Here is a 26542-nt window from a genome sequence, read left to right on the forward strand (position 1 = left end):
GAAGGTCTCATATTACCCCTTTTCCCAACCACCCTTCACAATGAACTTAGTTAGGATGAAAAAGCACTTAATGGCTTTCTTTGGAGATTTTTTATTTTTTTCCCCCATGTTCATTGCAGTCTTTTCTCCCTTACAAAGTTCACCTTGCTCAGCCCTTCTGGTTGATGCTACATGGTTGGAGAGTGGTTGACCAGATGTTTTCCAGCATAACAGCCTGCCATGAGGTTAAGCTTTGACCCAGAAGAGCTAATTTCTTTCAAACAAAAGACATTGCAACCACATCAACCTCTAGCCTTTAAGGTTATTTGCTTAGAATCTACCATAAAATCAAAGAGCTTGCTCTTCTTCCTCACCCCTGTTGAAATTCTGTGGATAATTTAATTCTCAATGAGTTTCACAAACAAGGTTTTTAGTAACTTTTTACCATTAAACTTGAACCAAAGCAGTTATTTCTGTTAGGAGTTTTTTAGAGTGACTTTTCAAAGAGTGGGGTTGTTCATCTTCTGTTGTGCATCACCAGGGTGTGGAAATTGCTTAGAGAGAGAGAGCAGGGGGAGTAGGAGCTGTGCTTGCTGCCACTGGAGATTGCCCAGGAACTGAGTTGCAGTGCTGACTAATTGCAGGCAAATTGCTTCTGCTGGAATATATTGAGTGAACAGCAGCAGCAGGGCTTGCCTGGAAAGCAGAAAGTTTAACAAGGATGGAATAAACAGTAAATGCTGCCTGAATCCTCCTGCAGTGGGGGTACAGAACCCCTTCCCTCTTCAGTCTGTGATAGGGGAGTGTGGGATCCCCTCCCATTTGCTCAGCTATTCCATTTTCTGCTGAAGAAAATATTGGGGTACTCCTCCAATCCTTTCCTGTCTCCTGACCTAACAGGATTATTCCTGGGCAGAAACCTACATTTCTGTGAAAGGAAAATAGTTCTATTTCATCCCTGTGTTGTGAGCTGAAGCTGATAATCAGGACTCATCACAAACAGAGGCTGCTTCTCATGCCTGGGGGGTTTTATTTGCAGACTAACACTGTGTGGGCATCCCAGCACTTCAAAACCAACCTGCTGCTCCTCAGGTACCTAGCATACCACTAATAACAGCTTCATGAATGTTGCAGAATCTATAATAAGAAACTTAATTTTTTTTTTAAAGGAGTAGCATTCACTGCTTGTTTCTGTAAGTGGCTGTTTAACCAGGCCTGCGAAACATTGCAGATGTACACACAACTGCATTTTAATCAACCACAAAAACACTCTGTAGCCTAAGTAGTTAGGCAGCTATGCCCACAAGAGCACAGGTAAGTGGGGTAGTAAATATTTAATCAACTATTGTTGCATGGGATAGTAAATATTAATATTTAGTATAATATTTACTTACATTTATATGTTTAGAATAATATTATGTTTAAGGACAAGTATACATTCAGATGTTTGGTCTGGTAATACTACTCATAGACACCTGCTTAGGTAAGTTATTTAAATACTGTCATGATGCAGACAAGAAAAGGAAAGAATTAGTTTATAAGATATAGACAAAAACACACAAACATATACATGTTTAGTTTTCTTTGTGGAGTAATTGCACTGTGAGAAACAAATGCAATGTACACATCAGAATCTCTTTGCAAGGTGGTAGATGTTGGGTTTTTAGCGTCAGATTCATCACCTGGCAGGGAATGACCTTGGGGGGCTGCATTACAAAATGCTGGACTGGCACGAGGGCGGTTTTCCAATGAACACAGCATGAAGTGCAAATATCACTCCCCCAAGGCACAGCCCCAAGCACAGACAGAGTTTATGCCTTTCTTAGAGAGTAAAATGGAGGGGTTGGTGATTCTTTAGAGAAATGCAGGATCCAATCACACCAAAGAAAAAAACTCTTTACCAAAAGCCCTGGAAATGCACCAGCTCCCTGGCAGGACTGCAACCCATCCTCCATCAGGCTGGCTTTTGCCTCCATCCTGAAATAGAGGTGGCATCCAGCTTCTCACATTAATATTTACTGCAGCTTGCAGTGCAGCAATAGTCCTACATCAGAGCTGACTCTATTATAGAAAAGACCTGCATTATAGCAAGAGGTGGCCCTTTACAGGGATTTGGGTTTTCTGCCTGATAACACATTTTGGACTACAGAGTCTCTACATACATTGAAAATTTCCTGTTACAGCCACCTTGCATTTATGATGGCAGACAGCCTTTCTCTTCAGCTGGGGGCCTTCTGAAAGAGCTCCTTAAGGTCTTTTTTTTATTGATGAACTAAATGAGACTTCTTGTAAAATGTATATCTGTATGTGGATGTGCAGGCTTGGGTACTGGTTAGTGCCATTTATATTGGACCCCTGACCAAAGCCACATCATCAGCTTGACCAGAACATTTTGTGCCAAAGCAGAGAAGTCATCTGAGGACCAGTAAAGCAGTGACAAGCATTTAATCACTATTTCATGGGCTTACAGCTGGCCCATGTTATTCAGGACTGGTTTCACAACCATGACCTCAGCGAGATGTGGCGTGGCAGTGGGGCTGCTCTTAGGGGATACAAGTTGTCTGTTGTACAAACAACATTGTCACTGCTGATATCTCTGCCAGAAGGACCTGTGTGCAGCACTGGGGTTTGTTGCTTCTTTCCTTAGCATGCTTTGCCTTTTTAGCAATATGCCTGCTGAATATTAACCACCCTAACGATCCCAGCGCAGCTCCACAGAACTGCTGCTGCCTTTAGCTCTGGCTGAAGTGATTTTCTGCTTTTGTAGCAGTTTCAGTCGAGGGGCCAAGGACTGGCAGAGCTACAGCAGCTGAGCAACCTTCCTCCTCTTCACAGGCAGCTCACAGCCAGGCACCAGTGCTGACGCACAGGGCAAAGAGATGCTCTGTCCTCTCAGGCTGCTCTGACAAGGGCATTTGGTGGTAGGACAAGGGGAAAGGGCTTTAAACTGGAAGAGAATAGGTTTAGATTACATATTAGGAGGAAATTCTTCCCTCTGAGGGGAGTTAGGCCCTGGCACAGAATGCCCAGAGGAGCTGTGGCTGCCCCAGCACTGGAAGTGTTCGAGGCCCTGTCCTCTCAGGCTGTTCTGACAAGGGCATTTGGTGGTAGGACAAGGGGAAAGGGCTTTAAACTGGAAGAAAGTAGGTTTAGATTAGATATTAGGATGAAATTTTTCCCTGTGAGGGGAGTTAGGCCCTGGCACAGAATGCCCAGAGGAGCTGTGGCTGCCCCAGCACTGGAAGTGTTTAAGGCCCTGTCCTCTCAGGCTGTTCTGACAAGGGCATTTGGTGGTAGGACAAGGGGAAAGGGCTTTAAACTGGAAGAAAGTAGGTTAAGATTAGATATTAGGAGGAAATTCTTCCCTCTGAGGGGAGTTAGGCCCTGGCACAGGTTGCCCAGAGGAGCTGTGGCTGCCCCAGCACTGGAAGTGTTCAAGGCCCTGTTCTCTCTGGCTGTTCTGACAAGGGCATTTGGTGGTAGGACAAGGGGAAAGGGCTTTAAACTGGAAGAGAGTAGGTTTAGATTAGATATTAGAAGGAAATTCTTCCCTGTGAGGGGAGTTAGGCCCTGGCACAGGTTGCCCAGAGGAGCTGCCCCCGTGTTCAAGGCCAGGTTGGGGCAGCCTGGTTGAGTGGAAGGTGTCCTTGTCCATGGCAGGGGTTTGGTATGAGATGATTTTAAAGGTCCCTTCCCACCCAAATCACTCTGTGACTATGATTCTGAGGCTTACACACCCTCCCCTGGCTGCAGCTGGACTGGCTGAGGTGGTGGCTGTGTTTGGATGCCCATCCCTGCTCTCCCCTCTGCCTACAAGCCTACCTGGGTTACTGGAGGGTGAGGGCATCCAGGGCAACTGACCCAGCCAAGACCTCCCAAAACAGCATCTGCTCTCCCTCTGACCTGCCCCCAGCCTCTCTGCAGGCACACTTCATTTTTCATTGACTGCCTGGTAGCATTTTGCCTGACTTCATTGAGAGGCTTTTAAAATCTTCAGCTTTGCTATTAGTATTGATTAGCTTTGTCCTCTTAGCAGGCTATTCTTTTTGTGTGTGTGCGTGTGTGTCTCCTGGCTTGTTGCATCATCAGGTTCTATATTGCTCTTTAGGGTCCTTCCCACGGATTTATAAGTGTGAATACAGCTGGGGACAGCTCTGGGAAGAGATGCTAATCTTCTGAACAAATCCCCCAGGTCATCTTTCAGTGTTCAGGAGACAATTCACAATGAGAAAGAGGACAAACAACCTGGTCATTGCATCAAGGCAAAAAAGAAAAAAAAAAAAAAGAATAATAAGAGAAAAGAGGGAGAGCAAGTTGCTCTTCCAAATGAGCACTCAGTAACTTAGAGAGCCAATGCACCAACTTCATTCCTGCAGCCATGGGTTCTGAGCTTAAAAATACAGGAGTAGTAATTAATAGTTTGCACTTACATAGCATTTTTGCAGATTAACCTCTCCACCAAAATTTCACCTAAATCTAATTGCAGCAATTTCTGCAGTGGAAAATAGTGGGAGTTTAATAATGCATAGAACCACCATGCAAGAAATCAAGTCAGGAATCCTACACAGATATACAAATGCAAGGGCAACATTCATGGTGAGAGAACTCAGCTACTCAGGCTGAAATTGTTTTGTCCTGTCCAGTGAATAACCTGCCTTACAAAGTAGTGGCTGAATTGTTAAAATATTACTAGTAGGTGTTGCAAGTCCACTTCATTTCCATATCTTATCTTACAACCATCATCTCCCAGATGCTCACTGCAGACCATGAGCTCTCCCAGCAGAACACACCTCATCCTCCAGCTGTGTGGAGAAGTCCTGTGACATCTGGATCTGGGGATGTTGCTCATGTACAGCCAGCTCAGCTCATGGAAAAGGGAGAAAATACTCCTTAGGGGGGTGTTCACTCGTTAGCTGACCCCAGGTATTCCTTAATTGGACTCTGCTTCCCTCAGAATTCTCTCTTGAGGGTTGAGCTCTAATCAAATTAATTTGTCTCTTGGCCAGTGAGGAATAACAGTAAATCTGAAGTCCCTGAAGGCGTGTGGAAATTGGCCCACATGAACCATATAATTTTTAAATATGAAGGAGAAAACGGATTTGCAAAGGAAGTTTCTTAGCTGGCAAAATAAGCTACAACAGAGAGCACAGCAAAAGGGAGAAGGTAGTCAGGAGAATAATGCAACACAGCTGGAACACAAGGTTTTGTCTGAGAAAAGCACTTTCTTGTATTTTACCAGAAAGGCATTTCACTCTGAAAATGAAATCCAGGATGTTACTGAAGGTCCACATCTTATTTTCAATAAATGATGAACCTTCATGTCCCATGAAATATGAAAGTATAAAGCTGCATTTCTATCAAATTCAGCAAAGGTAGGGGTTTTTTGTTCCCTTTTGTTTAAATAAATTCATTATCAAAGGTGTAGTGCCCTTGAGAAGCTGAGACAGTTGCTTGGATTGCTGTGCAAGGAATTTGAGAGACTTTGGTGAAGTTTTTATGAACAGTGATGCAGAGATGTGTAGTGTGTCTTTCAAGACTCCTGATCCATCCATCCAGAGCTGACACTTGAGCTGTGGAGAGACACCCTTGTCAAACCACTTACATATTGCATTTGCAATGAGATAGCCCTCCATTTCCAGCACACCAGTTGCAGGAGGTAGAATTTAAAGCAGAAGGGCTCCAGAACTCTTATTTCAGATTCTTGTGGCACCAAGTGTGGAAATCACATTGGCAATAATGAAAGGTCAGTATCTGAATGCACACTTCGTGAGAGGGCATGGAAATATTTTGATGAAAAAGAACCTGTGCTTCAGGAATTGCCAGTGTGTTACAAATCTGAGGGGTATGGAGGGCCAGGGCTTGTTTGGATGCAGGTTATCCCTGTACACCCTTTGTTTTGTCCAGCAGTTAGGAGTGACACTGTGGAAAAACAAACCCACCTGCATGTACCATACAGATCTACAATGCAAAAGAGAGGGGAAACTATCTCGAATGGCTGGCTTCTGAAAGTCAGAAAAAAAATAAGATTCAGTTCAGCCTTAAATACACACCAATGGCCTTATCTTATGATTCCTCGGTACCTTTTACACCTCTTACTTTCACCATGATTTTATTTTAATAACACTTTTCTACCTTCTCCCTGTCCTTTAGACACACTGGTTACTATTTCCTATAATATTTCCATTTTTAATTTATGTGATACCCTCACACACAATTCAAAATCAGGAAGAATTACTTATTTTTTCAAAAAGTAACAATGGTTGCTATTAACCAGATTTTGGTCTCTGCAGTGCCATGGGGAAAAGGTGGCTTGAGTAACTCCAATTGTAACCCAGGAACTGAAGCAACCAGAAGTCAATGCCTAAGTTGACAGGGAGCTTTCTCCTCTGGCTGTGTGTTTCCAAGGAAAGTGCAGGCACAGTCATGCTGGGTATTAAAGGAGATCCATTTTATGCCAGTTTTTGTCCGTGACAATCTCATCAGGAGCCATAGAAGAGGATATGAAAAAATCTGAAGATGGATGTTAACAATTCATTTCTTAAATTTCCATAGTTAATGTAAACTTAATAACTTCCACATCCTACCAGCTTGATTGTGCCTGATGGAGTTCACTGCTTAAATAGTTCTCCCTGTAAGGAAAATGTACCAGGGGCATCATCTGGAGACCAGCTCCTTCACTGTCAGGAACTTGGATGATTTCTTAGAATAACGATCTAGGCAGGTTTTTTACAAATCCCTGCAAGTTCAGCTCCTGTGAGAAGGGTTTTCTGAGGAAGAACCTGCAGGCACAGCATGTTTGGAGGCAAGCAGGAGTTGAAGATTCCCCTCTGCCTCCATGGGAACGGCGCCTTTCCCAAGGCACCTCTGAGAGCAGCAGAAATCCTGCATGACATCAGGTCAGCCTTACCCAGGGAGGCTCCAAAGGCTGCTCCAGCAGCTGGAATTCTTTAGAGGTGCTTTATAAATGTGCCCACTCTTAGAGCAGGTGCCACATCCTGGTCCACCGAGGCATTTTCCTGCATCTGTTCCTCAGAGAGATGTGTGCGAGGCTGAAGGTCACAGCTCTGAGGAGCCCTTGTGTTCAGTGACCTCAGCTGGCTGCGATGTGGTCCTGGCTAATGCCTGATGGCTTTCACATGACTCAGGCTTTTCTCCTTTGTCCTTCCTTCTCCTTGCCCAGCATTTTGCTAGTTAGTGGTTGTGCAGCAACAGCTGCAAAGTGTCCTTTCAAGGCAAATTGTTATTAACATCCCTTTGCCAAATTGGCACAAACTGTGGAACAAGGAGCCACGGAGCGGTTTGGATTGGGAAGGACCTTAATGATCATCCAGTTCCAAACCCCCTGCCATGGGCAAGAACATATCCTTTCAAGCAGCGTGCTCACTGCATCCCTCTAAGCAGAGCAGGCATTTTTGACTCCACATTCTTTTTCTCCTATAAGAGGTGAGAAGCAGGACCTGGGCTGGCAGCAGGGCGGGCACAGCCCCGGCTTTTCTGCTGTGAAAACTGCGGGTTGTGAGCGATGCTGCGCGATGTGGCAGCTCCGGAGGTGCCAGGCGAAGCTAATGCTCCGCAGCGATACTAGAGGGCACTGTAAACCTGGCAGTTTTGGCTTCCGAATGGGACGAAGTAAAAAATTGAAGTGTTCGCTATTTGCGGTCGTTAAAGCTCTCCTGGTATTTAGCGCGAAATTAGTGCTAACCCCAGGGTCCTGAGCGAATTAATTTGTGGAATTACACAGGAATTACTCCCTTGCAGTCCTTATTCATTGCCAGGCCCTGAATTGTTGCATCCAGTGCTGGAGGGGCTCCTCTCCCAGTAAATGGGCAGGCTTGGAGGAAAAGGGAGCAAGAACCATTATGAGAACTCAGCAACTTTTTTTTTAAAGCTATCACTTAGCAGTAATGTGTTCATTAATTGGCAGCCAGACCACTGCCTGGCTTCATTTAAAACCTGATGGTTTCCTTTCATTGTGGTAGCAAAGGTTTTGTCCTGCACCTTCCCTATATGCCAACATAATTTTTTTCTCTGTGCTTGATTAAGGATGCACACCTATCAGAGAAAAGGAGAGTTCCTGCAGTGAGATAAAACAAAATTGTTTTTAAAAGGGTCTTTTAAAACATATTTAAAAATAGGAATGTGCTACTCTAAATTAAACGCTCCAATCAATGTGATCGATAGATTAATAGGTTTTAGTACCTGTCTCCTCAGACAGTCCTCATACACCCATCACTGTAATTTATAATTCACTGTTCAACTTAAATTAGTAAAATTTAAACTGAAACAACAACGGACTGATAAGTAAACAAGACTTCCCAATTTAAATGTAAAATGTTTACCCAGTGTGCAGAATCAAGCTCTCCTCCCTCGCAATATCACCACCACACAGAATAAACACAGAGCCACAGGGGATGAGAGGAAAAGGCATCTTGAGAGGTCACCTAGTCCATCTCCTTCCCCCAGGGCAGGATCAACCCTGCCTAAATTGGTCTTGACAAGAGAGTTTCTCTAACCTGTTCATCCCTGGAGGTTTTAAAGGGAACTCCACAGGCCCCTCAGATGGTCTGTTCTGAGTGTCAGCTATTCCTGTAGCTGGAACATTTTCCCCAAAGTCTAACCCAAATTACTTTAGTGCAGTCTAATCCCACTAATTCTGTCTGTGAGCAACAGTTCATTACTTTTGTAGCATCTTTTATATTTGGGGAGATTATTCCTGTATCTTCATCAGCCTTAGGCAATGGGCCATAGTTCTTTTCCTCTTGGGAGGTTTATTTTCTAGACTGTTCTTTTCATTTTCTGCATTTCCCTGGAAGTCTGATGACAAAACTGCTCTTCCCCAACACTCAGGAGAGATGGGAGCAATGTACCACACCACACTTTCTTTATGTACAGCAGTGTCACCTTTGTTTTGCTCACACCAGGGCACCAGAGTTGGCTCAGGGTTCATTTCTAGCCCATGGTATTGTCCCTTTCCCTTACAAATGCTGCCTATGCAGCCATTTCTGGACGCACATTTCAATAGTTTTAATGTATTTATCTTTGCTCCTGTCCCTTTAGAACATCAATCTCTTCTTTCCAGCCTGTTTCTTCAGTTTGTTAGGATTTTTTAATCTTTCTCTTGTTCTCTTACAGCCCCCCTAAGCTTGGTGTTGTTAACAGCTGCAATATGTCTCCTCCATATTCCACTACCCAAGTCACTAATGAAAATATTGAGTAATGCCAGAGCTGCACAGACCCCTCCAGCACCGTATTCAAGCCATCCTTCCACTTGGACAGCAAGCAGCAAACAGTTTTCAGTGTGTTTCCCAGCTGGATTGGTACCTAGCAGCATTTCTCCCCTTTACCCCACCTCGCTCCTGGAACACCCCATGAGTGAGAGCCAAAAGCCTGAGTGCAGCCAAGCTGCAGCTCCTGCCCTCTCTGCTGCCCTGCCTCAGGAAAATTAGATTGGTTTGACATGATTTATCCTTGACAAACCACAGCTTGTGGGGCTACTGCATCCCTCATGCCAGTGCCATGCCTTCCTTTGGATCTAGTGAGCAAAATTCTGTCCCCTTTGAAGTAAGGGACAAAACTCCCAAAATCCAGGGGCTTTACCATGTCCAGACTCCACCCAGCCCCCAGAAGCAGTGGAAATGCCATCACATTACTGCTCATTTTAGTAAGAAAGGGTTTATTTCCACTGAGAGCTGCAGAGGCATAATCAGGGATATCACAACTCGGTTTGAGTTTTGAATCCCTCAAGTACCATCAGGTTGTGGACACACAGCCCCTCCCCAAAACTCATTTCCCTGGGACAGTTCAATAGAGGTGGGAGCAGGTGTAATTTACACTCTGAAGGGAGCTGCAAGGAGGTATAAATTACTCAAGCACAAGCTACCTAAGATTCACTTAAAATTCACTCTGAATTTGGCACCAGAAATGCAGGAGATAATCAAGTTTTCCTTTTTGAGATCTTGTGTATTTAAAACCTGCTGTGTTTAATTTTTGCAGTCACAACAATGCTCATTCATAAATATTTCCTAATGTTTGATCCTATTAGTATGTACAGTGCAGTGTTTGATTAATGGACTGGAACAATGCGATCAAATATATTTTGGGCTCCAGAATACCACTTTGTAATGCCTAATATTTGAGGAAATATTACAGATAGGCTTGTCTTCTGACTAGAAGCGATTGCACTTGAATTCTGAGAAACCCAGATAGAGATCTTGGATAAGATCTGAATTTCAAGCAAGTCCTAATTACAGAGCACACTGGACCAAAGCTCGAGGTCTGCACATTTCCAGCGTTGGATTCTTCACAGCTCAGATGCAAATGTTGTTTCTTAGCCCTCTCTCTCAGGAATTCATAACATATTCATCAACTTGTAGTACCTAAGAGCCCTGTCCGACTGTGTTTGGAAGACCTTAATTTGACTCCAGTAGGAGTTTAACAATATTAATAACTAATATTAAACTGGATTCCTTACGGGGATGCTGGGACAATACTCTTTGATCACTGCATTAATCTGGTGCAATTGTGTTTATATCAGCCTCCTTCATCCCATGTGAGCTCAGTGCCATCTTGGCATGAATATGAAATATGCAAATCTGGGGGATACACGTTAATAGTGGGTCCATCTGCTTGGATCTTTTATTAAAGGGAAGTGTGAATGCAGTTGCCATGCAATACACTCTTACACACAAAGACCACGAGTTACGAAAACAAGAGAAAACATCTCGTGCTTTGGCCTTATTGGTATTTCACATTTGTCGTTTCTGTATCTGGCTTTCATTTTAATTTAGAAATTTTCCCCAAAACGAAATTTGAGTGAAAAAGCTCAACAGTTAGGAATGACTGTGCGTATACATGCACGCACATCTCTTCCTCTCTAGTGACAGACAGGATATTACTTTTCCACTGCATATGAAATTAATACCAGAAGCACAAGAAAAAACATGTAAATGCCATCCCTTAAAGCTTGATCTGGATCTCACTTAAGACATATATAACATCGAGGAAAACTAGTTGTTGGAGTGAAAAAAGAAGGTAATCCTGAGCTGGTTTGGGAGAGCCAAGCCCAAACATGAGCTCAGCCTCGGCTGTGGAGTCATAGCCCAGTGCCTCCACAGGATGTGGATGAGCTCTGCGTTCTGCTATCCCACTTTCTCTGCAATAAACCACTCCCTCAACTCCATCCAAAAGGAAAAAGCTTCTCTGGCTCATTGTTGCTGTGCACTGCCATGACCTTAGCCTGTCTCCCTTGGGCGTGTGCTGTTCCATGCGAATGGTTTGGGGGGAGTGCTGTGATTTATTCAACGGCTGGCAGGTCAAACCTCCGTGCCCCAGATATGGAAGTTCTGACTCGCATGTGGAGGGGAGAAGGTGCCCTGGTGACACAAAGTCAGAGTATCCACCTTGCTGAGCACTCTTAATCCAGGGACAGCCCTTCATCCAGCACCCCGCAGAAATGGAGAGCTCCTGGCACCACAGTTGGTTCTGAGCCTCACACTCATCCTAGAAGGCTGGGTTGAGCAATCATCTTATTCAAGGACATTGGGATCTGATGTACAAAAGGGCCCATTCTCCTCCTTGATTCACAGATATTTGAGTAGGCAGCAGAGTAAGCAAGAGGAGTTTTTTCCATATCTTCAATATGCAAATAGATGAGTGAGCTCAGCTCTCTATTCATTGCTTCCAACATACATGACACAGATGATGCTGTTCCCATTGTCACGCTAAAACTGGGGGCTTGATGACAAGAAATTCACTGAGCTTCCATCTGCATAGAGCTGAGATGGTGGTTGGGTAGGGAAAGTCACTGCATTGGATTATGTCAGCTCTACTGTCTGCATCCACAGTTTGTTAGCTGTGCTTGGGATCTGAAAGCCACTTGAAATCACAATTATTCCTGCAGGATCAGCTCTGGTGCCAACTGGGCTGGGTCTCATCTGTCACTACCCAGGACTGGCACCTTTTTCTCTAGTAGGGACACAGGGACTGCGATCTGGGAGCCAGCAAAATGACTGAAGGGAGTGTTCAACCAGCAGGTGACCCAAGAACAAAGTTAAGTGTTGAGATTTATTACATGTGTATTTCTTAATAGCATCTTAGCATAACTGGGTCAGTTATCAGGGAATCAGCACATGTGTGCCTGGGAGGGAGACATGTGCCCAGGTCTGCGGGTTCTGTGCTGCTCAACACATCACCTGCTTGGGAGAGAATGAATGTGTTTATCCCAGTGCTAAGGAAAGAAGGAAAAAAGAACAAGCCAACCTTCCACAGCCAGCTGATTATGCATTTTCCACATCAAATTGTCAGCATTTATTCAATTACTTCACTCATTACAAGTGTGTTCTTCAGCCACTAATCTAAAGCCCCTCCCTGCTGCTGTCAGCTCCATTAGAAGTGACATGTTCCTTCCTCAGGTGAAAAAGCTTTTGTGGAAGGCATCTCCTGCCAGGACAGGGCTCAGGGATGCTGGGGGAGCACAGCTCCTCTCCCTCTGCTGCCCTCCTTGGGCACAGGAATCCACCCAGGGACTGAGGGGAGTCCTCCAAGGGGTAGCAGGAGTTGTTTTTAAAGCCAGACACTCTCTCAGGCAGGAATTAGAGGAATTCACAAGGCTCAGCCAAGGATACAGAGGAGATCCCCTGAGCCAAAACTGTATATTCTCCAAACACTTCCACTTTAATAGTAAGTTAAAAGGAAAGTTCCCCTTCTGAGGGGTTGTTAATTATAGATCCCTCCTTTAAACAGTCCTCCTGTTTTTATCCACGCTTACACCCCCACAGCTGGTAAAGAGGAGGAAAGCTCTACCTTCCCCAAAAAATCAAACACATCCGAAATGCTTCCTGAGCTGATTCACTTGGCTGGGCTCCTATTTGATATATGAAACAAAAGACAAGGCAGCAGAAAGCAACATATTTTCCCTGTGTCAAGGTGAAGCACTTCCCATCACCCAGCCCATCTCTGCTGGGGTTAATGCACATCAATAATATTTAAATGATCAAAGTTTTTCAGCACAGACAGTGATGTTTTTTTTTTTTTTCTGACTTGTCATGCTTGTTTTCCTTAAAGAGGCAATGACCTGCTGTAGTCAAGGCTTGCAGCTTGGCACGCAGGAGCGTTTTGAGAAGCGTTATCTCCCGAACAGAACAGCAGCCTCATGTTTCCCTGCACAACAACCTTTCTTAGCCTAAAATGCTTTGCATCCCATTTTCCTTGATCTGGCTAAGTGCTTGCATGCTGAAAATCCCACCCTCCCTCCAGCTGTCCTTCTGGCAGGAAAGAGACAGCATCTTCTCTCTGGAGAGTACAGTCACTGCTCCTTTGGTTATCTAATCAGGGAGGGCAAAATTCACTCAGGGCCCTGTGAAAGCGCCTGAGCTGCAGAAAATGCATCCCGAGGTCTTGTGCGGGAGGGTGGGAGGAGGCAGCCGGGGAAGCCTCCCCTCCCTGAGCAGATGCTCTCTGCCATTTCCCCAGAAGCTTTCACAAAGGAAGAAAAATGTGGAGAGTACTCCAGGGACTGAAGCATTCGGCTCTTGCCTCTCCTGCTCCTTGGAGCAGGGCAGGGCAGCCTGGGCAGGAGGGCAAGGAAATAAATGTCCCCCACCCACCCTGCCAGCCTGCCAGAGCTCAGTTTCTCAGGCTTTGTGTGGGTTTTCCAGCATTTCTCCTAACTACAAAATATTCTGTCTCTCTGCCTTCTAAAACTCTGTGATTTTTGTCTTTGCACCGAGCACGAGGAGCTGGGAAGCACAAACCTTCCCATCCTGATCAAGCTGGGAGCTGTCTTCACTTTCAGCTTGCTGAGAACAAAAGGGCAGCACAAGGGTGGTGAGATGAGACAGATCCCCCCTGGAAGTGCGAGGTTCAAGCAGCCTTTGCCTCCATCCTCTGCAACATCCCAAAAAAACCACATTTAAGTCACTTCCTTCCTTTTCCAAACTTCTCCCCAGAGGTCCTGGTGGGCTGGAGAAAGCTACCACTGGAACAAGGTCTGGGTAGAGCTGTGCTTGGCAGATTCACCCCTCACAAAGGGGTCTCTTGCCTGCTGATGGGCTCAGAGCACATTTCCAAGCCATGTGTTCCCACTTAATAAAATGCTTACTCACTTGCAGGAGGCACTTTGACATCCTTGGCCGCACACTGCTAGATAAGGAGCATAAAAAGAATGTATTGCTGTTATAGGGGATACAGCAATATGTATCCTCAAATGAAATATCTTTTATAAGCCTGGTTATTATTCTGGCAGTGATCTCGGGTTGCTCTCAGCAGGCTCAGCTCAGCTGAGGTGTTAGTGAGCACATCACCACGGCCAGTGGGGACTGCCAGGTGTCACATTTACCTTCTGCTGTTCCAGTGCATCCTCTATCATCCCAAGTGGGCAAAACACTTCCCTCTTCTTCCATGCATGTCAAAAGCACCATTTAGGGAGCCAGATATAGCTCTGGTATAAACAGGTGTGAGCCCACATATGTCAATAGAATTACACCTGATTTTAATGGGCTTACATTTGGCCCTTGAGCCCTGGGGATCCCTCTGAGAGCAGAGGCTGTATTAAATATTAAGGGCCTTATTCTCCACCCCTGCCTGTGCTGGAGTAATTAAATTTCCATGCAGACCCATTGATTTTCAACTGTGCTCTCCTTGTGGGAAGAGGCAGCACGAGGGAAGGTGCAGAGATGTTCCCTCGAGGAAAAACACATCCATTTCTCCTCCCCACAGAAATCCCATCCAGAAGAAAACTATACCCAACATTAAGTATTTGCAAAACGTGCTTGAGTAAAAGAATGCAAACGGTCTAAAATGAAACAATTATTCCAACTCTTCCCCATTGCCTCCAGGCTGTGACAGCAGCACTGCCGCTGCCGGGGCTGGGAGTGCCACACACAATCCTTCTCCTTCCCACATCAGGACTTGCGAGGAGCTGGGTGATTCCCATCCTCCAAGGATCTCCTGAACCGCGGTGTAACCTTGGACAAGCCCCACAGCTGTTGCCAGCATCTCCGGGGGCTTGTGCTCACTGGTTAATTCCGGTGCTTTGCCTGGAGCTAGCGCCTTTTACCTGTGTCTATACAAGTATTATTGCCAGCTTGTGATCTTTTGAGCTAGCAGGGCTGTGAAAAACGACTTTGGTTTTTCCTTAAATGCCACGGAGTTTAGAAGTGTGACGGCTCACACTGTGCTGTTATTCTTTCCAATTGAAACCTAATGATGCGTGCATATCACTTAACTCTGATGTCAATAATCAGCACACCACTTGGTCTTTGCCGTGGCTATTAGAGGGAATGAAAATGAAATACCAACTCCGTTTTATCCTGTTACTGTACCATAATAACTAATAAAGAAGTAATAAGTGAGACGTGGGGAATTTCCAGGGGAGTCATTACTACAGAGCAGACCTAAAGGCACAAAGTGAAATCCAGGAATATTAGCCAGCCCCGGATTCCCAGCCAGTGCTTCTCACTTAAGCTATACTGCTGCTGTAAAATAAGTGTTTACAGGAGAAGTTACCATGTGGAAAGCATCAGACCATGTCCTGGAGTGGAAATTGAGCCAGAATTAAAGACATCCTTGAAGGTAAAGACCACCCCGTGCATCGGCGTCGCATTTAGGCTGGGCCACAGTCAAGACACAATGCCAGCATTTCATAAATCTCACTTATGCTCCAGAATATGGGAAACGTTTCCCAGAACAGCTCTAAATCACCTCTGTCTGGTTGCAGGATGAATCGTGAGTTTTCCAGGGACTCTTAAATGGGAGAGGTCACCCAGAGACCCCAGGGCAATGGGTCAAAGGAAACCATATAACAAAATACTGAGTGCACAAGGTTCAAACCACGTGTAGGATGGACAATTCATTTTCTGGCTTAGAAATCACTGAATTCTTGGTTAGGAAGGAGCAGTCATTTTTGGGTGGTTGTATACATAGGAGGCAGTGGTGATTCTTTGGATTTCCTCCCCATAAATGAACTGTCGTTTTTCCATGAGCTGTCATTTATCCACATGTCAAAAACCTGTCGCTGCTCAGGAGTTCTGTCTTCAGCAGCTGCCTGGTGCAGGGAAACTTGGACCTTTACCTGCTACAGTTTTATCCACCTTTTCCACAGCTGGAACCTCCTCTGTCCCTCAGCATGGACACAACAGAGTTGACCTAAGCAACCCCAGCTGTTTCTCCAGCCCCGTGCTGGAAGGTGCTGTCACACCTCACAGTCTCCCACCTTCCCAAAGCAAAACCTGCTTCGTTTAAATCTCACAGCACATTCCCACCAGTATCCAGCATTTCCCAGCCATCTGATTTCCCCATCTCCGAGTTCCTGCTTTGTTTATCCTATTAATTCCAACCACCCCCTCTTCCCCCAACACACACGCACGCAGCCTCATTTACAGCATCTCCACCAGCAGAAGCCTCCCCAAAATATTCAGGGCACACCAAGCGAGGACTTACACGTGTGGGGAAACCCTCGTGACTGGAGATTTTTTTTTTTTTCTCTCTCTCTCGAGCAAACATGAGCTCATGATTTTAATTTTTTTTTTTTAAGCTCTTAAAGGAAAAAAATAAAAGAGAAGCCCCGAGGAGCGGCATTCCCGGCTGCCGCTATCCAGCCGGGGGCAGCGGGACGGCGCGGATGCTGCACCGGGAGCCGCGGGGCCGCCGGGGCTGAAGGCTCCCGCTCGCAGCCTCCTCTTCCTCGGGTGGTTTTCCCTCCCTCCTCCTCCTCCCCCCCCGCTGCATTTCCTCCTGCACCTTTAAGAAGCCCATTGCCGCCGGTGGGATGGTGTGTGCTAAAGCTGCACAGAGGAAGTTACGCAGCCGGGATCAGGCACGGAGATAAAAGCTCCGATTGTGATTGAAAGTGAGAGCAAAAGGGATTTCAGCCTCGGCATTAACTTGCGAGGGGAGCCGGGATTGCACAAAGCTCCCCCGGCCATCTGCCCTTGGGGGCCGGCGGCGCAGCGCTGCCGGCAGGGCTGGGCAGGGCAGGGCAGGGCTGGGCTGGGCAGGGCAGGGCAGGGCAGGGCTGGGGGTGTTCTGGGGGTTCCCCCGGCCCCGAAGTTGGCTGCTCCGCCGGGAGCCCCGCGCCGCAGAGCTCGCTCCCGGTAAGGACCCGCAGCGCCGGGCATGGGGGGAAAGCGGGGGCGGAGGGGGGGCGGGCAGCGCCGGCTTCTGCCCCATTCCCCAACGCTGCGAGTTGTTCCCACTCTTTGCTGGGGTGTCCCGCTCTCTGTCCCCCTCCCCGGAGCATCCCCGCCGCGGGATGGGGTTTATTTCCCCGCTCCGGACTTTGGGAAGCCGGGGGGCTCCCCCAGCCCAGCGCGCCGGCTCCCCCTGCCCCGCCGATCCCCTCCTCGCTCCGGGCAGCCCCCCAAAGTCCTTCGGGGTAAAAGAAACCGGGGAGGATGGGGCGGAGCGGGAGCGGCATCGGGTTTTGCCGGGAACCGCGAATCCATCAGGGAGAGCGGCGGGATGCGAGTGGGATTTCCAGGTTTTCTGCTGGAGCCGCGCAGCGCTGTCGCGGGGTTCGGGCTCCCGTCCCCCCACGGGGTCCCCAAATTCGCTGTCCGGGGTGCGGGGAAGGGATGGGCAGCGAGGGAGAGAGGAGAACAACTCCCGCTCCCCGAGCGCGGGGGGAGAGCAGAGAGTTCATGGCGAGAGCAACACTTCTGAGAGAAAATTAAAAACTCCTTCATTGAGTTTACTTTCTGCTCTTAATCCGAGAGCAGCTCAGTTGTTGCTCAGCGTTGTCCCTTTATTTCAATAGGGTGTTAATCCAATAATAAGAAAAAAACCCGGAGCCAGCTAAGTCAAGACACAATCTAATTTTGTGTTTTTAATACTCCGGCTATCAGTCCCCAGTGAGTGCTGAGTACTCTTCAAAGAGAACAAAGAGCATTGATTCTATTTGTTCCCATGAACTGCAGTTTCTTAATAATATCAGGTGAAGATTTATTTTCTAAGAACTAAACCAAATCAAGCAGGGTGAAAGCTTTAATTTGGGGAGCCTCTCTGCCCCGTTTGCAGTATGTTGGCTCATTCCAGAGCAACACTCCAACTATTTCAGCCAAGGGACTGGACTGGCTAAGTGGGTGTTGAGCCACAGATTTCACCCCAAACCCGCTTGCCTGGCTGATGAACTGACAGTAAATACATTTTTTCCAGCAAATTTTCACTTCCCAGGGAATCTGTGACATTTAGCCAGCATAACAAGACACTAATAGATATTATAGATCCTTTCTACCTGGGTTTTTCCCTGACAGCCATTCAAGTGCAAGATATAATTGTTGAGGCTGTGAAAATAGATCCATAAACTTAACAGCACCGGAGTCCTCATTAAAACTACCCTGCTTGTTTTCTACACAATACCAGAGTCTCTCAGTCTCACTCTTACCAGGCACTTGGCAGTGACCAGTTTGATGTAATAATTAGGAACTGACTTGTTATAACTCAAAAGACAGCTCTGATGTAAGTAGGACTTATAAACACTGTGTCACACTGCCTTATTATTTTTACTACATTTACTCATAATATAAAAATAGCAGCCAGTCTATTCTTTTTCTGGGAGTTTATTCAGGTCCAACGCAGCTATAACAGGCTCTTCGTAGAGAGCTGGCAATGAAGCATGAGAGACAGCTTCTCTTTTCTGAACTCATTCATCTCAATCAGCAATCTTTCAAGCAAAAAGGGGGGAAAGGGAGATGGTAGCAGAGCGGTGTGAAGCCCCTGAACACGGATCAATGCATGTGTTAACCTGGAGTTTCTGAGCTTTAGTAACTGAGCTTCATGAGAAAGGAAATGCTAAGCATGCTGTTGAAGCAGATATGCCTCAATTGTGAAAGAAAAGTTGGGGAAAGAAGTAGAAAGGGAATTATCCAAAGGTAAATTTCTGTTCTGGATATGTGCCTCTCACCTTCTTGGACGAGATCTCCCTCCTGAATCTAATACTGAGAGAGGGTTTGACTTTTTCCCCCTCCCCGCTTCGGTTCTTTGTCATTTTGTTTTGTAATTACTTACAATTTTTATAGCTCTACTGGAAAGACAACAAAATTGCAGAAATGTTGTTCTAACCTGAAATGAATACTGGGAAGGTCATTGCTCTTTGTATTAGGTGAACCTAAATGTTATTAGGACTTTAAATTGTTTTTTATTAAATGTTATTGTTCAGATAAATCATATGTGGGGATGCTGGACAATGTATCTGTCTCCCCAGCTGTCTTATTTATTTGCTTATCTTTTTAGGACTATCAATTTGTCTGTCTGTCCCTTCTCTGTCTGCATATTCCCCATCTCCTAATGACCCATAGCTGCTTCTTGATGTTATTTGAAGACCCATTAGAGCTCCTGTTGTCCAGCTGCTGTTGCAAAGCAGATACCTTAAATTGGGCAGCGCTCCTTCCCTTCTCCCAGACAGCAGAAAAGCCATAAGCATCTTACTATGGATTGCTTTTTATTAAAGTTGTATATCTCCCTGTTACAAAAACCTGTCTGGTGGCTTGGCAAGCCCAGCTGAGAGCTCTGCCTCCTGAGGGACCCCTGTTCTTCGTGCTCAACTGTCCCCCCTTGCTCCCACCTAATCTGTCTTCCAATTTCTCGCAGGTCCCTCCTGCTGATGAGCTCTGCCTTCGCCCTGACCATGAAAGAGAGAGGAGACCCCAGGTAGCCCCATGGATTGCAGCTGAAGGCTTTGGGAACTTGGTGCTCCGTTGCCAAAAGGCAGAATTGGACAGGAATCCTCGCCACCACCGCAGGACACAGCGGGAGAAGCCAAAGCCAGCCCTGCCCCAGTCACCCCAGTGACCACCCAGCAGCTGCTGGGACCACCACGGCTCTGGGCACCGACCTGCTCACGCTGACACAACCATCCTTTGGGAAAAAGGAATTTCAGCTCCGAGCTCCAAGCAGTCTCTCTTGTCAGAGTTGTACTGATGGCCAGATGCTCTATTTATTTTATGTGCTAAATGTTCTAACACCCCAGTAATTAAGGCAGACACAGTTTAAGGCACTTTCCACAGCAACGCAGTTGGAGCAGAGCAGAAGGTTGAGGAAAACCTGATCCAGCACCATCTCACGGCCTCTCCAATTTACTCCTATCAAATTTCATCAGCAACTCAGAACTTGATCTTTGTATTGATTGACTGGAGTCACCTCTAGATATTTTCATGCTGATTTGGAAGACCTTTCGTACAATAAAAGGGGGAAAAAATGAGGTTAAGGAAGACTTTTGACCACTGATCAGCAACTCTGGCCAAAACTTTCCCAATCAAGTGAATTGCTAAGTCGGCTTCTGTGCCAAGAGGAACTTTCCACGTCCAGGTCCAGCGTGCAGAGTGGGATCATCCCTGTTCCTGCGTGGATCTCCTTCGAGTGGAGCATTTTTAGATGAGGAGTTTCCATGCTGATCCCGAGAGCCACCCCTAGCCCAGCCGCCGCCTTCCTCGGGACTCCCGGCGCTGCCCTCGCCCAGGGCGCCCGCGCCTGGCCGCAGCTGCCATGCTCTACCTGGCTGCTCTCCTCGTGCACTGCGTGCCCCTGGCCATGGCACAGTATGACATTTGCAAGTCCTGGGTGACCACGGACGATGGCCCCTCATGGGAGTTTTATGCGTGCCAGCCCAAGGCCATGCGGATGAAGGATTACGTGACCGTGCGGGTGGACCCGGCAGGAATCACTTGTGGGGACCCTCCGGAGAGGTTCTGCACCCATGTAAGTGTTTGCTGCCTCATTTGCTGGCTTAGAACAGGCTCTGCTGGTGGCTGGAGGCAGTGTCCAGCCCAGGTGCCATTGGGAGGATGTCCTGGGTCAGGGTGGGCACTGCCTGGAGCTGTCAGTGTGCAGAGCAGGGAGAGGGTACCCTGCCCAGCAGGGATGGGGCTGGCATGCTGGAGGGAGGGTGAGGAGGAGTCAGGGAGGGTTGAACAAGTCCTGGGTGAGGTCTGGATTTTGGAAAAGCACCCAGCTCCTCTACTTGCTGAAGTGTGGGGGGTGCTCGCCAGCCCCATCCCTAAGGGATGCTCCAGCACTGCTGGGATTTTATAGGATGTGGGCAGATGGTCTCAGTTTGAGGCAGCATGAAGGGCAGGGCAGGGGAGTTTGGCCCCTGCACACCCCCAGCTCTGGTGGTTGGTCTGATAGCCACAAACTTCACTAAAGCTCCTGAAAATGTGGTTCTCCCTCTCTTCTGAAAAGGCTCTGTGGATAGACATTTGCCCTTGTAGTTAAAATCTTTAACTTATTTTCTCTTAAATATTAATCATTGCATTTCATTCCGTGCACCACAAAGCTCAGCAGGAACATTTGATTTATAATTCACAAGGCTTTACATTGTTAAAGAGTTCAGGGGTCAAAGCAAAGAGCAAAACAGTAATGCCCCCTCCCAAAGGTCCCCCAGGAGTGGTCCAGGCACACATTTAAGGGACAGACACTGAGCCAGCCCATGCTGGCAGGGTTTCCACTGGGCTGAGTGCTGAACAAGGAGTGTCTTCTAACAGAGTATATTATTCTTTTATTATAATGAGAATGGGAGTTCTCCCTCTAAATCAGTGCAGAGTCCCATTTTCTATTGCCAGTGCTACCCCATGCCTCAGTTTGCCACCCTGGGCCCAGCCAGCCAGGGCACCTCTTGAAAATCCAAGAGAAAAGTGCCTGTGGCACCAAGGGGTGCCAAACATTTATGATCATCAGAACATGCTGCCAGCAGTTACCCAGTTCCCTCCAGCCTAAGGGCTCTCATTAGTACCAGGGAAGACATCTCCACTAATTCCAGATAAGTAGCAGCTTTTCCTTTTAAAAGATCGTTTGAAAAGAAAGATTAAGTCCAAGGTTGCAAATAAAACTGGTAACTATTGATGGGTCAGTCTGTATTTCCATTTATGTGACTGACTGCAGGAGGATTAAAAGGACAACACCAGATTGCTTCCCACTGCACTCACTGCAGCTCTTTGCAAACCCTCTCTGGTTAAGGATGCTCCAGACTTCAGCTCCACTGACCTCCAAGGAAGCAAAAGACACAAACTGCAATCAGCTCCCTGCATCTCTTGATTCAGTCAATACTGAGCTGAAATCTTTCTATTCTGGGCACCGGCAGTATTTCCTTGTAGCGTACGCCTGCCATGTGCTGTAACACTTGCAAACACCGTGTAGAGCCGTGAATGAGAGCTACACAAATGCAAAACATGGATTTGCCTCCCTGTCCCTGCCTCACCCCTGCCTGGCCCGGCTCTCACCTCCCAAAACAGAAACCAGCACTCACAGCACTGTCCCTGAGCAATTCCCTGGTGAAGAATCAAGCTGAGAACAGAAATAACAAACTGTAAAGTATTTTTTAGATTTTTTTTGGGGGGATGGGTCTGTGACATACCACTGGATTCACGGCCCTTTCTCCCCCATCTCACACCAGTGCTGTTCTCTCCAGAGGATTAAAGAGTTATAAAAACAAAGCAGAGGAGGAGCAGCCAGGCTGAGGTGGGCAAGGAGCCCACCCAGCACCCAGTGCACAGAGCAGGGGGTGGCTGCAGGAGAGATCCAGGCTCCAGCCCATCCTTAGGACTGGACTGGTGTGGGCTGGGAGGCCATCAAGGTAAATTTTCACTGCTTCTCTCACCAAGAATGACACGTGGCCACTTACTGCTGAGCATCCCCTTCTGGCCAACGGAAAGTGGGCTCAGCAAGAAATGGCCCTTCCATCGCCGGTGCTGGGTGGTGACTTGACACCTATCGACGTGCAGGGGGAGGGAGCAGAGCCCGCAGAGGATGTGAGCCCAGTTCTGCTCCCCCTGCACTAAGGAAGTGCTGGGCAGAAATCGATGTCTCTGCCCACGGATCGTTACGGCCCCGCGGAGGGGAGGGCAGGCACTCGCACAAAGCCAGGGCAGCTCCTCATGCCAACCTGCTCAGGTGCCTTTTGGTGTCCTGCTATCCTTTCTCTTCAGGTTTTTAATTATTTCCTTGTAACAGGTGGGTTCTCAGAGGAGCCTGGCTTTCCAGCAGAGAAGTTCTTACGGTGACTGTATTGCTTTCTTAGGTGTCTTTCAAAACAGCAGGGGACTGTCCGTGCGGCTAAACTCGCGTTACACAGAATTAAGCGCAGCCCAGCGGGGCTCCTGCCCTGCTCAGACAGCTGCAATCAAAACTAAAGACACACAAACACCCCTCCGTGCTCAAGGCAGCCAGGCAGGGATGAGCTGCACCATGTCCCCGTGCAGGAGCAGAATCCTGGTGACAGTCAGGAGCAGACAGGAATGAGCTGCACCATGTCCCCATGCAGGGCAGGCCAGGAGCAGAGTCCTGGTGACAGCAGCACCTTGTCAGACAGCAAATGTGCCCTGCACAGCCCACAGGATCACTCACTGCCCTGCCACAGCTCCAGAAGTGCTCACAAGACTTCTGCACCAGGAGGCTTCAAGAGATGGCAGGAATTATTTGGAGGACCATCCTTTGTGTTTTATAACAATTCTGGTCACATCTGGCTGCTTCCTTCTGATTGGGAAGCGTTTTGCTGCTTATTAAAGTCAAGGGTTTTGCTTTTTCCGCAGTTTCTGGACCTGTTCCTATTCATGGCAATGCCTTCCTGGCAGGGTCACCTGAAAAATGAATTGTACTTTGCCTCCTGGCAGGGCAGGGGTAATGGTGGGAGCAGGAGGAAAGATGGATAAGTAAATAAAAGCCTGAATGAAACTAAAAGTGTGACTGAAAACTAATAGGGAACAGATCTTTTAAACCAAGAGTGTCGAGGGAGGGGTGAGACTTCAAAGATCACAGGCAGGGCACGGCACAGAGCAGCTGAACATGGATTTCAAAGGAGAGGGGTTTGCAGGGCAGGCCCAGCTGGGAAAGGGCCAAGCTGCACATCCCCATGGGGCAGGGAGGAGATCTCGTGTTCCTTCACCTTCCCACCCTCGTGGGCAGGAGGAGGAGGAGGGTGGCACAGCTGGCAGGCTGCTCCCAGGTGCTGAGGTGCTCTGAGATGCTGAAACACTTCTTTGAGCAGGGACCCTTGGGAGTTCCATTTCCAAGCATCAGCGTTTTGCACACAGGATAAAAATTCCTCAAGTTTTGTGGGGAATTCGCACACAGTGGGGACAAGCAAACACCAAAGCCCAGCTCCTTGCAGCTCAAGGGGTTTCCAAATCATTCCAGCAGAAACAAGGAGAGGTGTCCCTAACAGACAGTCATTATGGGATGGTTTTGCTGCTCCTTGACATCCCAGAGAGAGCACAGGGAACCCACCTTGTGCAGGAATGGGAGTTTTTCCCATTTTTCCTCCCCCCAGAAGTGTCAAGACAGTATTTCTTGTTCTGACAACACTCTTTGATGCAGGGCCGAGCTCTCAGCCCATATTGATGGGTCAGGGGTATTTTTATTTGGCGTCAGCATTGTTTCATCAGCTAATAGAGCTTGTTGACTTTGGCACGGGCACATGAAAGGAAAAGGCTTTATTTATTCATTACACATGCAGCCAAATTGGATGTTTAGTTTAATTCTTAGCTAAACTTTTCTGAATGACATGTGGTTATAAGGCTTGTACTAAAGGACTGTTTCTCCTGTGGATTGGGTGCTAAAATTGGAAAAAAGCAGACAAACCTTTGGGCTAAGAAACCCTTTTCCCTCCATTTTTAGCCCATATCATACAACTCTACCCATCTATATCTTTGTACCCCTGTTTAGGTGCAAACAAGGGATTGTGGGTTTAGGGATGATTAAAAGCCAAAAGTTTTTAAAATAAGAAGGGAAAAGCCAAAGATTTTAAAGTAAGAAGGGAAGAATAATTGCTTCAGCAATGCTATTCCAAAAGCAGTTTTAAAGATGCAGCAAGTTCTGGTGGTTAAAGGATGGATTCTGGTACCCTGAGCACAGACCCACAGCCCTTTCCCAGCCCACCAGAGTTCTATCTTTTGAGTAAAACCAGGGGGTAAAGCACGAGGTATTCACTGCCCCAGGGTTCAAGGACATCCTCTGGGCTAAGCAGAGCCTGTATACAAGTCCAATGGAAAATCCTTTCCAAGAAAAGCGGATATTCTCCCTCCTCCTTGAATAAATCAGCACTACCCACTGCTGGTGGCAAACCCATCCTTGGTTGTAGCAGAGGGAGCTGGAACTCCCCCTTGCCCTTCATTGTGGAACCTGAATGGCCCTGGGGTTGATCATTTTGCCTTTGTGCCAGAATTCAGCAGCACAAGAAATTCACTCTGTGCTGTCAGATCACCTGTACACCCCTGGCAGGGCTGTAGAGAGGGAAAGAAGCGACTTTCTTTTCCCAGCTGCAAAGTGCTATCAGCCCCTCCAGTCCCTTAAATTAACACCTGGAAAATGCTCCTTTTTCCTCTGAGGAAAGCCTGGAAAAGAACTTGCTGCCATTTCCACCCTGAGGAAGGTCTCCCAATCCACCCCTTGCGCCCATTTGTGGCATTGCTTTTGAGTGTGGGAGAAAGAGCTGGAGCCTTTTGGTTCTGTTCCCACCCTTAATCACTCCTCAGCACCAGGGTTGCTGCAGAGGACACTGTTTGAAGTCAGGATCAGTGGCTCCTTGCCCTTGGGGCCAGACCCTTGGGTTGTACATTATTAGCTGCTCAGCAAATTACACACTGCTCTTCTCCTGCCACTGAGGCTACTTCAGAGTGCAGCAGGATCTGGGTGTTTTAAAAGGAAAGGCTTCACAGAAAAATGAAAGAATACAATTCAGCTTCAAATTAGAGAGTGCTGAGCAAACTGGATTTTCCCTCAACAGCCTGTAACAACTTCCTTAAATGCCCAGTTCGGGATTCATCTTGTTGTAAAGTGGGATGCTACTCCCCTAACAAGGATCATTTCCAACTGCTGATGGAAAAGACACAGTGATAAAAATGAAGCTGTCAAGTAAATTTAATTGGTACAGTGAGCAAGAAAGTTTTCCCCTACCTTGAAGTATTCAGGAAGAATAAACTACTTTTAAGAAAAGCCTTGCTTTTCAAAGGGAACAGTGTCCAGATGGGAAAAAGAGAAGAGAATGGACTGAAGACTTGCTGGCAAGTGTGGCCAGAGCTGGGAGAGCAGTTCTTACAGCAGCCCTTATACAGCAGCTCCAGCTACCACAGCTTTCCATAGGCAACTTTTGAAGCCAGAGATATTCAGAGAAATCATTCCTATTTATTTATTTTAAAATCTGCATCATATACTATAGCATAGATATGATTTTCCAATACTCTTTAAAAGGATTTCTCCCTACATACAATCCTGCCTGAGTGGGAAGAGGTGCTATCCTACCATGCTGTGGTTTCCCCAGTTGAAATTCCAGTTCTAAGTTTCAGATCTTAGTTTCAGATCCCAATCCACCTTTTTTCCATCAGCCTTTTGAGATGTGGAGCTTTGGCTGACCCAGTTACTCAGGCAGTTCCACGCAGAGCACAGGTTTCTGTGTTCGAAAACCCCAAAGAGGCTTTTTCCTCCCCAAACCACACAGCACTGCTGGGTGACCATTCTGGAGATGTCTTTGGGGAGAAGCTACTGCCTGCAAAGCCCTGGCAAACAGGAATTTGGACTCCTAGTCTTTACCCCAGATAAGCCATGCCCTGCAGCCTCAGACACGTCCCATGAGGTTCCC

At 47.1% G+C, this 26542-nt stretch overlaps 1 protein-coding gene and 1 long non-coding RNA gene across 4 annotated transcripts in view; one reads left to right on the plus strand and one right to left on the minus strand.

Annotated features, from left to right (window-relative positions):
- Window positions 1-16556, minus strand: part of LOC113460156 (uncharacterized) — a 28283-nt gene extending 11727 nt beyond the window's left edge. The window contains exon 1 of the long non-coding RNA XR_003381900.2: window positions 16417-16556. This is a non-coding gene — a long non-coding RNA (uncharacterized LOC113460156). The remainder of the gene's footprint in view (window positions 1-16416) is intronic.
- NTNG2 (netrin G2) overlaps window positions 16556-26542 on the plus strand; it is a 53822-nt gene continuing 43835 nt past the window's right edge. Inside the window, exons 1-2 of one of the 3 annotated variants that reach the window (XM_005494133.4) lie at window positions 16556-17069; window positions 19564-20670. In XM_005494133.4, the coding sequence (XP_005494190.2) occupies window positions 20458-20670 (213 nt within the window). In that variant the 5' untranslated portion in view covers window positions 16556-17069; window positions 19564-20457. Of the gene's footprint in view, window positions 17070-18607; window positions 18846-19563; window positions 20671-26542 lie in introns of those variants that run through there. The other 2 variants (XM_014272096.3, XM_074556619.1) reach the window with 2 other exon arrangements.

This window comes from Zonotrichia albicollis, chromosome 21 (genome assembly GCF_047830755.1).
Source record: "Zonotrichia albicollis isolate bZonAlb1 chromosome 21, bZonAlb1.hap1, whole genome shotgun sequence".
NCBI lineage: Eukaryota > Metazoa > Chordata > Aves > Passeriformes > Passerellidae > Zonotrichia > Zonotrichia albicollis.